The sequence below is a fragment of the Rhipicephalus sanguineus genome, chromosome 6, assembly GCF_013339695.2.
Source record: "Rhipicephalus sanguineus isolate Rsan-2018 chromosome 6, BIME_Rsan_1.4, whole genome shotgun sequence".
Taxonomy (NCBI): Eukaryota; Metazoa; Arthropoda; class Arachnida; order Ixodida; family Ixodidae; genus Rhipicephalus; species Rhipicephalus sanguineus.
This window is the reverse complement of record NC_051181.1, coordinates 30,566,947-30,579,128: the sequence shown is the minus strand read 5'-3', so window position 1 is coordinate 30,579,128 and position 12,182 is coordinate 30,566,947. Positions and strand designations below refer to the sequence as shown.

At 48.3% G+C, this 12,182-nt stretch overlaps 1 protein-coding gene across 1 annotated transcript in view; it reads left to right on the top strand.

The window, feature by feature from the left end:
• Window positions 1–12,182, top strand: part of LOC119397162 (uncharacterized) — an 84,771-nt gene that overhangs the window by 32,837 nt on the left and 39,752 nt on the right. The window contains exon 4 of the mRNA XM_049416469.1: window positions 11,082–11,191. Within this exon, the coding sequence (XP_049272426.1) occupies window positions 11,082–11,191 (110 nt within the window). The remainder of the gene's footprint in view (window positions 1–11,081; window positions 11,192–12,182) is intronic.

Sequence of the window (12,182 nt, the reverse complement as noted above, 5' to 3'; positions counted from 1 at the left end):
GCTCTTGCACTGGCCTTGCGTCTGCCCTCGTTGTGGACGGGATGGACGATGGACGTTTCGGGCCACGGGAGCCATTTTGGACTTTTCTCGAATGCACCTAGGAGTACTGCCCCTCGAGGATCCCAGAGGGGGGTAGCCCAACTCCTCGAGGATGCATTTTCCCGACGCTGTGGCGGCAAAGCGAGCGAGTTGCGCGCGTTCTTGGGCTTCGGCCATCTCCTCGGTGGTGTTGTGTACCCCCATCATTAGGAGATCCTCGGTATGGGCCCTCATGGTTAGCCCGACAGCCCTTTTGACCACTTTGCGGATGAGAGTGTTGAGCTTGTCTCGCTCCGCTCTGAGCCAGTTGTGCATAGAAATCGTGTACGTGAAGTGAAATAGTACGAAGGAGTTGATCAGCCTGAAAAGATTGTCTTCTTTCATGCTTCGGGGTCGGTTTGCGATTCTGTGAATGAGGCGGAAAGCTATATCCGTCTTTGCGATGATTTGCGGACAGCCGTTCCGTTCCCGACGTTGAATTCGACAAACATGCCCAGGCATAGCTGCACAAGCAAGGTGCGCGGGCGGCCATGGCCCAGGATCCGCACGACGGTGACCCTGGGTTTTCCTATACTCTCGCCCCCCGCCACAAGTGCGAAGACTGATGCTGCTTTCAGAGACTGATTACAATTCTTAGCAGCGCAACAACCAAAAATGGACAGAAGAGAAGGGACAGAGCGCCAACTTCCAGCTGTTTATTTCTTTTAAAACACTTCTCCTTACATAGAGTTGTACACTCGCACAACAACCATGCACGACACACAACAACCGCAGTTCAACACGTGATTAACCCTACGAAGATCTCTTTATCGGTAACAGCAACACAACTTAAGGCGTGCTGAAACACCCATCGTTCAAGGAAACTATTTTCGCTGCTTAGATGATTTCGCGTGCAGTCCGATCTCGGCACTTGGCGATGACGCTAGAGTCTGAAAACATTAGTTTACAACCACACCTGCTACAATGGGCAGAGAGCCACCCTTGCTTTGAGCGATCAACGTTGTACAAATGCTCTTTCAAACTATCGTTTACGCAGCGGCCCGTTTGCACTATGCAAAATTTTGCTCATATATAACAAGGGTAGCTGCTATACCACATCGGAAACACAATCTCTAAATTTATTCTTATGGTTGATGAGAGACCCTTTGTTGAGGGGCCTAGATACAGGGACGGACATTTTGCACAACATGTTCAATTTTTCTGGAGCAGAGAAAACCACGTCTACCTTCACGCGCTTGCTACTTTCTTCAGATTGTGCGCGATTTTATGCACATAGGGAATTGCAGCAGTTGGTTGCCTCTCCCTAACTGGCCGGACTGCATTAGCATTCAGCCCTGACCGAAAATCACTAAAAAGCCCTTTGGCAACAGACACCTGCACAAAGTCAGGATAACCGGCCGAAGTAAGCCTTTCAACTTGCTCCTCAAAACTGTCACTCATCTTGTGCTCACAGGATTTTCGTAAAGAACTCATAAAGCAAGACTTAATGGGACTGTCTACCGCTCAGCAACTTTTTCTTGATTGTGGTGAAAATGAGAAGATTGTCACATCGGCGGTAAGGAGCATGCTTCTGTCCAATAAAAAGTGAATCATATTTTTAATTTGGCTCTGAAAGTCATGAAAGCATGACCGCTAGCGTCACCCAACAGCGATGTGGTCAATCTAGTGATAGGAGCAAAAAATTCTCGCACGTAGACTTATTTTGTTGAAAACAAATATGTATAACTTAAAATTGTATTTATGCACTTCTACAGCTTTCCTTTGCGTCAGACAGTAATTTTTTTCTTTTTTCCTCACGTGTTCAAAGAGGCGCCCGGTGGCGCTGCCGGTGACGCGCTCGCCCGCCTACCCAACCTGGTTCTATAAACGTCGCGCCTACCTATGGTAGAGAAAAGAGACTTCTACACTGAAGGATATTTTACCTTCATGTTCCGCTTCAGCAAGGCGTCTGTGTTGGCTATCATGTCGCATATGCAACAAAGAACACCTAAACATAACCGAAAAACAGCAAGGACATTCTCTTCTGTGAGGCACGTTTCATGTTCGTTTTAGTTGCACGTTTGGTATAAGTGGAACCTCTACAGTTCGTCTCACAACCCCGGCGTACTAGCGTTGCTGGAACAGGTCAAATTTTCCGCTCGACTGCAGCAGTTTTTCAGGCTAGCTATACAAAGCTGGAGAGACTGTGGTAATATACATTATCTGACAGCTTGCGCGCTTTAAACGACCGCTACGGCATTTGTTTTATTATTAAACAAAAGCTAATGAAGCCTGCGAAAACTTCATGTGGTTCCAGTTTCATACATTGACTGGTACTACAATCGTCATCGCGTCCACCAACCAGTGTTGTGGGCGTCCCCCTACCAATGAAAGAAGACCGAACGCAGATCGAAAAATACTGTTTTAAAATTTTCTACTTCTAGAGAAACTGCTGCAATGTTCGACACTTCAGACGGTATGCTTTGCATTCGATACAAAACAGAAAAGCGATGAAGAACGGTAGACAGTCCCTTTAACAACACCACGCCTAACAAATTTTGAATGTGCAGACTGATAGGGGAGAATTGGCTTATTCACTCGTAGCGCTCTGTCTCCTTTATTCTGTCCCGTTTTTGTTGTTGCGCTGCTAAGAATTATAATCATGGTATAGACCCTTTTCGAAAAAGGGCGCCCCTAGCGCCGCGCACGGAAACTACAGTCTGCCGCCATTGTGAGGGCACCGCAGCAGACGACGCAGGCTTCGGCAACGTGCCAGTGCATGACATTTCAGCACCGCCGAATCGTGAACTGTCATCAACGTTTTTCCTAGAGACGGCGTGCTGCAATGGCGCAGACGTGCTGCGTTCCCATGTGCCACCATCGAGGATATCGCGACGAGAACAGCGATAAGGTACGCGACAAAACTTGAACAAACGCACGTGCTCTCTATCCGTACGTGATGTCAAACGGACGTGCGGAAGGGTGCCGTTTTGTAAACTCGCTACAGAAACGGACGTGCTTATTTTACAGCGCCATGTGTAGCCTTGCTTTTACGAATGAATAGTATTCTCCCGAGTGCCTGCATGCGGTGAATTGCGATAGATTGTTTGTGCAGAAATACTGCGAGGGTTCGTAAGGCCAGCCAGAAAAATAAAAATGAAGTTGCGTATCGTTCATTTAGTAGCAACAGTACTCGCATATCGTAAGCCACGTGTCAACATTTTTTAGTACATGCAAACAGGGGCGTAGGCAAAAACTTTTTTCGGGGGGGGGGGGGGGGGGGGGGGGGCACCACCTTGATCTGAAGTGGGGGCCGGGCAGGCAGGTGTGGTCGAGTGTCATTTTGTGCTCTGTGTGCCATGACAAAAAAAAATTTCGGGGGTCACGGGCCCGGTGTGCCCCCCCCCCCCTGGCCACTGCATACAAATATACCCAACGCGTGGCGTCCGGAAAATAGTTGCGTGGTGTGGCTTGCGGCAGACAGGATTTTCACCGGTTGCGGTGGTCACGCTCCCGCAACCGCGGCAGTCAAGCCAAACTGCTCGTCCAACCCGCTGAAGGGTACAAAATGTTGCTCATTGTGCAGCGGAAGCACCTCAGAAAGACCAACGGAGAGTACTAAGAGCTCGTTCAAGCACGCAAACGGTGAGATTTCAGCGGATGACACGGAGAACTAGCCGCCAATACAAACATCACAGCACTCACGCATTTGACGGCTCGCTTTCCATGCCCTCACGATGGCGCTGGCTATCCCACGCTCCTTTGCGAAGCGAAACTGACGAAAAGCCCACCGTCAGGTGGCGTATTTATGAAAAGGGTCTATACCAACACGCCCATTCCTACACTCTTTTCAGAGACTGGCTTCCAATCTTTGCGTCCCTTTTTTGTTTCTCTCGCAGCGAAGCATGCGCGCGCCTGCGGGGGTCATTCTCGCTCCAACGCAGGCACATTCATCGAACGGCCTTGGCACGCACGAGGAACGATAAGCTTACTTCGAGAGACGTCGAGAGCAGAGAAAAAAGCGCGCCCGAGGTGCCGAGCGCAAACGAAGGCGATGACGCTGCCGATTGATTCCGAGAGACTTTCTTCGACAGAGAGGAGGCGTTTAAAACAACGGTGCGATCCTTATTTTCTGTGATGGTGTGAAGCTTCCAGCGATATCTGCATGCCGCACCGCACCACTTCGCTGGTCGTTCATCTTCACAGAATGGATTGACTCTGAATTTTTAAATGCGAATGCATTTCTTAGTCGGGCTATGTAAGGCGTCCGGCGTTGTCCGCGCGCCTCTCCGTTCTCACTCCCTCTCCCATAGCCAACAGCTGCGGGCGCGCGCGCTTATCCTCGCCCCTAGCAACAGGAGCAGGTGGTGCGGGCGGAGTAGCGGAGAGTGAGTGGAGAGGAGGAGCGCGCTCTGGCGTGTGAGGCCGCTCGCATCGTGGGAGCTCGGCGGAGCTCCCGCGTGTGTGGAGAGAGCGTAGGAGAGGGTAGGTGCAGTGCTTCGCCGCTCCTTCTCTCCCTGTTCGCTCTCTCTCCTCCCTGCGCCACCGCCTCAATGCAGTGCGTTTGAAACACGTTTGTAGCGTTTGTGCTCCCTTGGCACAGCCTGAAAACAGCGCGTTCTAAACGCGTTTGTGCTGCATTGAAGGCGGTGGCAAAATCCCTGAGGTGATTACGAACGCACGTAGGAAGCGTTCGTTGAAAGAGGCGCCCAAAAGGGAGACACTTGAGCACGTTGATGCGTCCAGCTTTACGCCATTAAAATTACTACGCCGCGTACTCTCGGCGCAAGAAATGCATTCGCATTTCCTCACGATTCCCTTCGGGGAGGTGGGGGCATTTTTTTTTAACTACCCGACAGGACGCCTTGGTCGCAAGGTTTTGTGGCTCCAGGAATTTTCGTTTATCGTGCTCTACAAGTGGGGAAGTTTGCAAAATGACGCAAACTGTCTGTGTCGTCTTTCAGTGGGCCATCCTGATGACGTTGTACATAGCACCATCTGCGTGCTGGGTCATTCCACGCCAAACGTCCCAGACATTGCGCTCGACCCTCTCCAATTGTATTGTAAAAAATTGTGGACGTTCATATCAGTGCACTATTTGCCCTCGGAAAGTATTTTGCGGAAAAAAAATTTTTCTTGTCTGTTACAGTGATTTGAATTTTGCCATAGTGGGTGAAACATAGGTTGCGAAAAAATATTCTAAAAAATACAATACCTTACGGAACGCCTTAAATATCTGCTGTTTACTTGAAAAGGAATGGCACTATCTTACTATCACCCATTTACGACCACTACTTTGTCTCACGATGTGCTTTGTGGTGAAGCAATGCTGCAATTCTGCGCCCATTTTGATTATTTTTTTTTTTTTAAATTCTACAAATATTACAGACAAAATAGGACTATATCACATGGCTGGATAGCTGGCAGTAAGTGGGTCAAAAAAGTATTGAAGTCGTTGACCAAGTAGTTTCGAAGTGGAAGGGGCGCAAACATTGAAAAATGTGTGAAATGCTCCACGTTCAGGCACATGTAGAGTGGTGATGCAGTCCACGTAAAAATGCACGCTTGATCTCGTTGGGAAGAGTAAACAAAGGAGATTTATTTGTGAAAGTTTCATCGGAGTGTTTTTTTGTTTTTGGCGAGAAAAAAATTTATGTTGAGCGTTCGCGGCGTGCCTGGGCGCGGGCCCGTAAGTCCGCTTCACTGCGCCGCCACTGTTCCTTGGGGCAACGGAAGTATGCAGCGCCCACGCGGGTGGCACGATCGTGTGCTGCTGTGAGTTTTCACGTTTCGACACGCATTCTTCGGCTTTCCGCAGTGCCGCCGACGAAGTGTCAGGGAAAACGAGTGATGGTTCGTTTAAAATATATTATTATATAATAAAAGTGGCTAACAGGCGCCGGGAATACACTTATAATTCCTTTTTATGGGCAGCTAGCTTGAACGTGACTCGCGCCATTCGTGCCTCGGAGCCGAATGGTGCTACGTATTCTTACGCTCGGATCTTCGACAGAGGTGAACTTTGCTCCGGTGATCGCGTCGCCGAGCGAGCACGCGGCACTCGAAGGTTCGTCTTTCGGCCGCATCCCTTGGCAGCGCGTAAGATAAACATTGCGAATGGTGAGTATACTGCTATCGTGTCATATTTTAGACGGAGAGCCTGTACAACGGAAACCGAAAGCGATAAATATACAAAAGGACGAAGCCGCCTGGCGGCTTCGTCCTTTTAAATGTCTATCGCCTTCGCTTAGTAATCGCAAGGCGATTACTAAGATGAAAGCATCGCATGCAGCGTCTTCCAGAAAGTTGAGCTCTCAGCAAGGTTTGAGTCTACAATCTCAGTCAAAGGTACGCGCACGTTTCACCTTTTCGTGCCATCATCACTGACCACTCTTAATGCCGGGCTCACCACCTACTCAGCAACACAGGCATTTCAAGTGGCGAAGACCATACGTCGGCAACGGAAGTAAGAACTGCAACCTCCGCAGAGATCGAAAACACAACCCAAGCTCTGCGCCTGTCGTACGTGTGCATGCAGTGACGTGGCAATGAAATCGTGCTCTGCTCCGACTACTAACCGGCAGCCTTTAGTGCACTTCCGAAACATTCTGCCAGCCATATACACTGTTTGCAAGTTTTCAGCAACATGAAAACTCACAGCAGCACACGATCGTGCCACCCGCGTGGGCGCTGCATACTTCCGTTGCCCCAAGGAACAGTTGCGGCGCAGTGAAGCGGACTTACGGGCCCGCGCCCAAGCACGCCGCGACCGCTCAACATAAATTTTTGTTTCTCGCCAAAAACAAAAAAACACTCCGATGAAACTTTCACAAATAAATCTCCTTTGTTTACTCTTCCCAACGAGACCAAGCGTGCATTTTTACGTGGACTGCATCACCACTCTACATGTGCCTGAACGTGGAGCATTTCACACATTTTTCAATGTTTGCGCCCCTTCCACTTCGAAACTACTCGATCATCGACTTCAATACTTCTTTGAAATGCTTACTGCCAACTATCCAGCCATGTGATATAGTCCTATTTTGTGTGTAATATTCGTAGAATTTTTAAAAAATAATCAAATTGGGCGCAGAATTGCAGCATTACTTCACCACAAAGCACATCGTGAGACAAAGTAGTGGTCGTCAATGGGCGATAATAAGATAGTGCCATTCCTTTTCAAGTAAACAGCAGATATTTAAGGCGTTCCGTAAAGTATTGTATTTTTTAGAGTATTTTTTCGCAACCTATGTTTCACCCACTACGGCAAAATTCAAATCACTGTAACAGACAAGAAAAATTTTTTTTTCCGAAAAATACTTTCCGAGGGCCAATAGTGCACTGATATGAACGTCCACAATTTTTTACAATACAATTGGAGAGGGTCGAGCGCAATGTCTGGGACGTTTGGCGTGGAATGACCCTGCTATCTTTTACTGAGGTTAGCAGCAACTAACGCGAAGAATTCTTGAAATCACAAAGGTTTCTCGTGTTGCTGATTCATCATAGACGGTGTGAAGTGGCAGCATCGACGCCACCCTTTATACGTTCGTGCGGTAGGACGCATTCTCTACCTCCACAATTGTCAGCGCCACAGGCTCGGAGCATCTGCTTGTCCTTCCTGGTCAGCTATCACCTCTCATTCTTGAAGAAGTTTAGAGAACACCGATGGTTCTTCTGGTCGCTATGTGTACCGTTATATCGCTGCTTGCGCCCTAGGCTAACGTCAGAAAAGAGCCTCCTTCTCTTTGAAGGTAACGCCCACTTCACGTTCGTCTGTACTGTCGTCAATGCCCATATGTACCATTTCAAGGTAAGACAAGCATTTTTTATAAAAATAAGAGTCAGTTCCACCGAGACATTATGGAAGCGTAGAGCATTAATAAGTTGGGAGAAGAATGCGTCAGCCAAGCTTCCGTATGTCTTCATGAGAGCTTGCATGTATCTCGATAACTCATAATATGTAACAACATGCTCTTGTAACTGTTGTATCTGAGTATGTGAGAGGTCCGGATATGTGATCACGAATGCGCACAAGTAGTTAAAAGCAATTTACATGTATATATGTCACTTAATTTTCTCAATAAACTTTGAATTCATATTCAGCGCTTGTCCTGTGTTTTTCCTGTTCGTTTTGTCCTCGTTTCATATTCCGCGTTGTTTTGACACGAAAGTGTTTTATGCCCGGGTCCAACAATTCAGTGGCGTATTTCCGTCACGGATATGACGTTGGTAAATGGACACTAACGGGTGAGAAAGAATGGAACGGAATGGAACCTACGACCTCTCGGTCAGCGACGATAGGTGCCCGACGCGCTACCGACTAAGCCACCGTGGCAGGTGCGCGACACTCCACAAACGCGCCTTATATCTCGCACATTCTCTCTCACACGGTGCTTTCTGTTGGTGGGGCGGGGCGGTACTGCCGTCTGTGAGCAGTGAAGGAAAGTATTGCGGCATGACAATTACTAGCGCCGATAGAGAATGATTCGGCGACGACGCAGTTAAAGCATGGCCTCGGAGATTGCGCGCCGGCGCGCAGTCTTGAAGGCCATGGTTAAAGTGTCTCGATACCAGCGAAAAACACTGGCTGCGCCAGCATCGGGGAGTAGCCTTACACGCAGTTACATTCTTTGCCTTGCGCTTCGTGTTAGCGTGTGACGGCTCGTTGCCGGAGTAGCGCAGCTTCCACATGTACCAACGGTGTTTCTCCGCCTCCGACTGTTACCAGTGCCATAACACCGACTGATAAAACTGCTGCAGTAAGCGCTGCAGAAAAGCAACGATGTCGACGAGTGAATGTCCTGCCTTCGTGGAGCGAGACGGAGGCCACCGGGGCGTGGAACGCCTGCACGCGTTCGCGGCTCAAGCTACGAACCTCTGCCTGCCTTGTTGCTGAAGCGCAATGCTAGAGCACAGGCGTAGGTACCCTATTACTCAGGAGCGAACACCATGCCGTTTCTCTCCTTAATTGACGACGCTTTGAAGAAGTGAATATCGGGTACCAGCGTTTATTATGTGCTTGTTGATGTCATGTTTGCGCGGCATTCCCGATACGCTGTGTCCAGGTATATGTCAACAACTTAAGCTACCCCAACGATTAAATCATGGTCGTGGGAGTTAGTCGTCGCGATGGAGATGGGCCACTAGGCGTCAACGTGGGTGCATTTATGTCGAAGGGTGCTATAGCTGCCAAGCACCAATAGACATTGTACAAGCTCTCATATGTCACTACACAATAAGCTGTAGTTCTGTGAAGACACGTTTCACTATTTTGTTATACCTATTCCTATGACGGAGGGATCAGCCATGTTTTTTTTAACAAAATGACTGATCACTAGCTCGCCCAAATGGGCATCCATCAGAAAAAGCCAGACGCCCGGCAACAACCCCCCCCCCTTGAAATCTTTCCGCACCTCATGTGATTTCGCGCTGCCTTCGAGATCAGCCCACCTTTCACCAAGCGACAATGTCGCATCATGACGTCATCATTTCATGTCACGTTATGTGCTGTCACAGTGACGTAATGATGACATCAAATTGATGTAAAAGATCGCCGATAATACAAATTTCGCAGTTGTTAGTCGTAGACGTCTTTCAAACAATGCTTTTTTACGGGATCTAGTCCTTGCGTAACGCTCAATATTAACGACGCGGGAGAAGAGAACAATCAATTCAAGGAATACTGCTCGTGACGTTCACAGCCAACAGAGAAGAGCGGACGTCAAAGGATGACACGTGGAGTGGTACTTTTGTTTTATATTTTGTTTTAACTTAAGTATGTTCCGTGATTATACGCCCTTAAACTGCATTCAGATCATGAGACACGATGTTTTGTATAACAGCACCTGGTACATAACCTTCAGAGCATCAGCCACTTCATTGAGCAGATATTCTTTTTTTTGCGTTAAGTAATTTTGCCCATTGCTGAAAAAAGCTTGATTTTTTTCATACTGGCGCCGATCCATCTTGCCTGTTCATATAGTAGCAACGCCGATAGCAAGAGACCGCTGAACAAGCGCTGAAGGTATTCGTGCGTTGTGCAGCAAGCATTCTCGTTTCGTCAAATTTATGCCACGCTTGCTGTGCCGTCAGTAGTAACAAGGCTGAAACTTGGGCTAGTTGGTTGTGCTTCATGACTGAACGGCACAGGCACACACACACAATGAGCACCAGGGGGTATGCACATTTGGCTCAGCATCCTAATGGGTGTGGGTGTGTAGTTAAATTTAATGTGGTCGTCATTTTGAAGTCATAAAAACAAGATTGTTGGCGAGTTAAGCGTGTCGTACAACATCAGGAAACACTCTGGTGCGTCTATCAATAAACCGTTGGTGACGCTGCATGATTTTTAGTTGGAATTTTGTTAGATATTTAAATGCGAGTTTGGTCTCATAGGGATCTTGTTGTGCTTCTTTATTGGTACTTCTGCGTGTTTTTGACTTATATTATGCTGTTTCTCCAACAAAAAAACTTAAGTTGTGAGTCAGCGCTGTATATTTGTAGTCATATTGTTTCTTCTTTGTCTACACTATTAATCACGTCCTTATTAAATGCTAGCTATATCCAGGAAACCAGATGAAATATGTCCGGTTTCCTGGCTATATTTAGCACTATAAGCGGGACCTGATCAAGAGTGCGTGCTTGGTTGCGCTGCCGTTCAATAATGTCGTCGATAGGTACTTCTTGTACGTCCTCAGCAAAGCCATGCGGGTAAGTCTTTATGCCTGAGTTTTCAAAACTGGGCTTGGCACGAAACAAACTCTTCCACGCATTCACTCTTCCCTATTGCTCTTCCCTGCAGTGATTTACCGACGCGCGATGGAGGCGAAATGATATAGAGGCCCGTGTACCGCGCGATGTCAGTGCACGTTAAAGCGCCGTAAGGCTGCGGAAATTTCGACCAGATGGTCAAAATTTCCGCAGCCTTACGGCGCGCTTCATAATCGTATCGTGGTTATGGCATGTAAAATCCCGAATATTATTGCTTTGCCAATGCGATTTATGTACGTCTCTTGACAGCTGCGCAGTCGCATCTTCTGAAAACCGTACAAACTTCGCAGGTGAGCTGGTGGTGCGGATGACCGACGCTGATGCGACGCACGTAGTCACTGACACTCCCAACGCTGAGAAGATGGGCAAAGTGTGCGACCAGATCAGCCTGAGCGACGAGGTGAGTGTCTGTTCTGGTTCTTCTAGCAAGACAGATAGGAAGCTCCGGGCATCGGAGCGCCTTTAGGTCACTTATGTTGATGTGGATGGTGTCGAATAAGCTGCGCGAAGATGCTACATCGATGGAAGATATTAAGTGCCTTGAGCGTTCGTAGATTCGCCAAGTAATTCTATTCGATGACCTTGTTTCCTAATCGATCACTTAATAGGGTGACGGCATCTTCGTATGACCCCTCCGTAGCTTGAATTCCGTCGATGGACATTCCAGCCTGTCCAGTCAGAAGGTTCTTCATACAGTGAAAGCGCTTGATATTGGTCAGACTCGGGGTTTTCATTAACACCGTGCTTAAGCATGTCCCAGAAAGGCTGCCACTGCGATGGGCTCCCGTTGAAGTGAAGCATTTCAACTTGCGGAAGGCGACAGCCGTCGAGCCCGTACCTCACCTGATTCCCGAGGGCACTGCTTTCTGCAGTAGCGGTACCTTCATTAGCGGCGTCGTTAGTTGAAGCACTGCCGAGAACCACTTACGCTGACACCTTTAGCTACTCAATGTGGCGACACAGCGATGACCTTCCAGATCGTCTAAATGGGACGCCAAGTTTGCCCCATGCCTTCACTCAGTCAGGCCTTTCGCGTAATTTTTTAATGCGCGGTGTTACGGCTACGCATGCTTTTGACAATAATGGTGACCAAGAATTCTCGCTGTTGCATTGAAAGATATGTTTACTTCCCACCTTCCCCGCGGAAAGCCGGGGGCCAATGGCAGGCCTTTGTGAGAAGCACGACATTGCGTCATTTTCATCTTTCATCGTTGCATCCGATGCAGAGCTCGTTTTCTTTCGGACTCGATCAAAGGAAGGGGCTGGGATGGGGGGGGGGGGGTTGCTGCGGCGAAATTTGTCCCCCCCCCCCTTTAAAGGATAATTCTTCGCTCGCCTACGTTACGCGCCGTTTAGGTTACATTATCCAAAATATTAGCCATTATTTCACC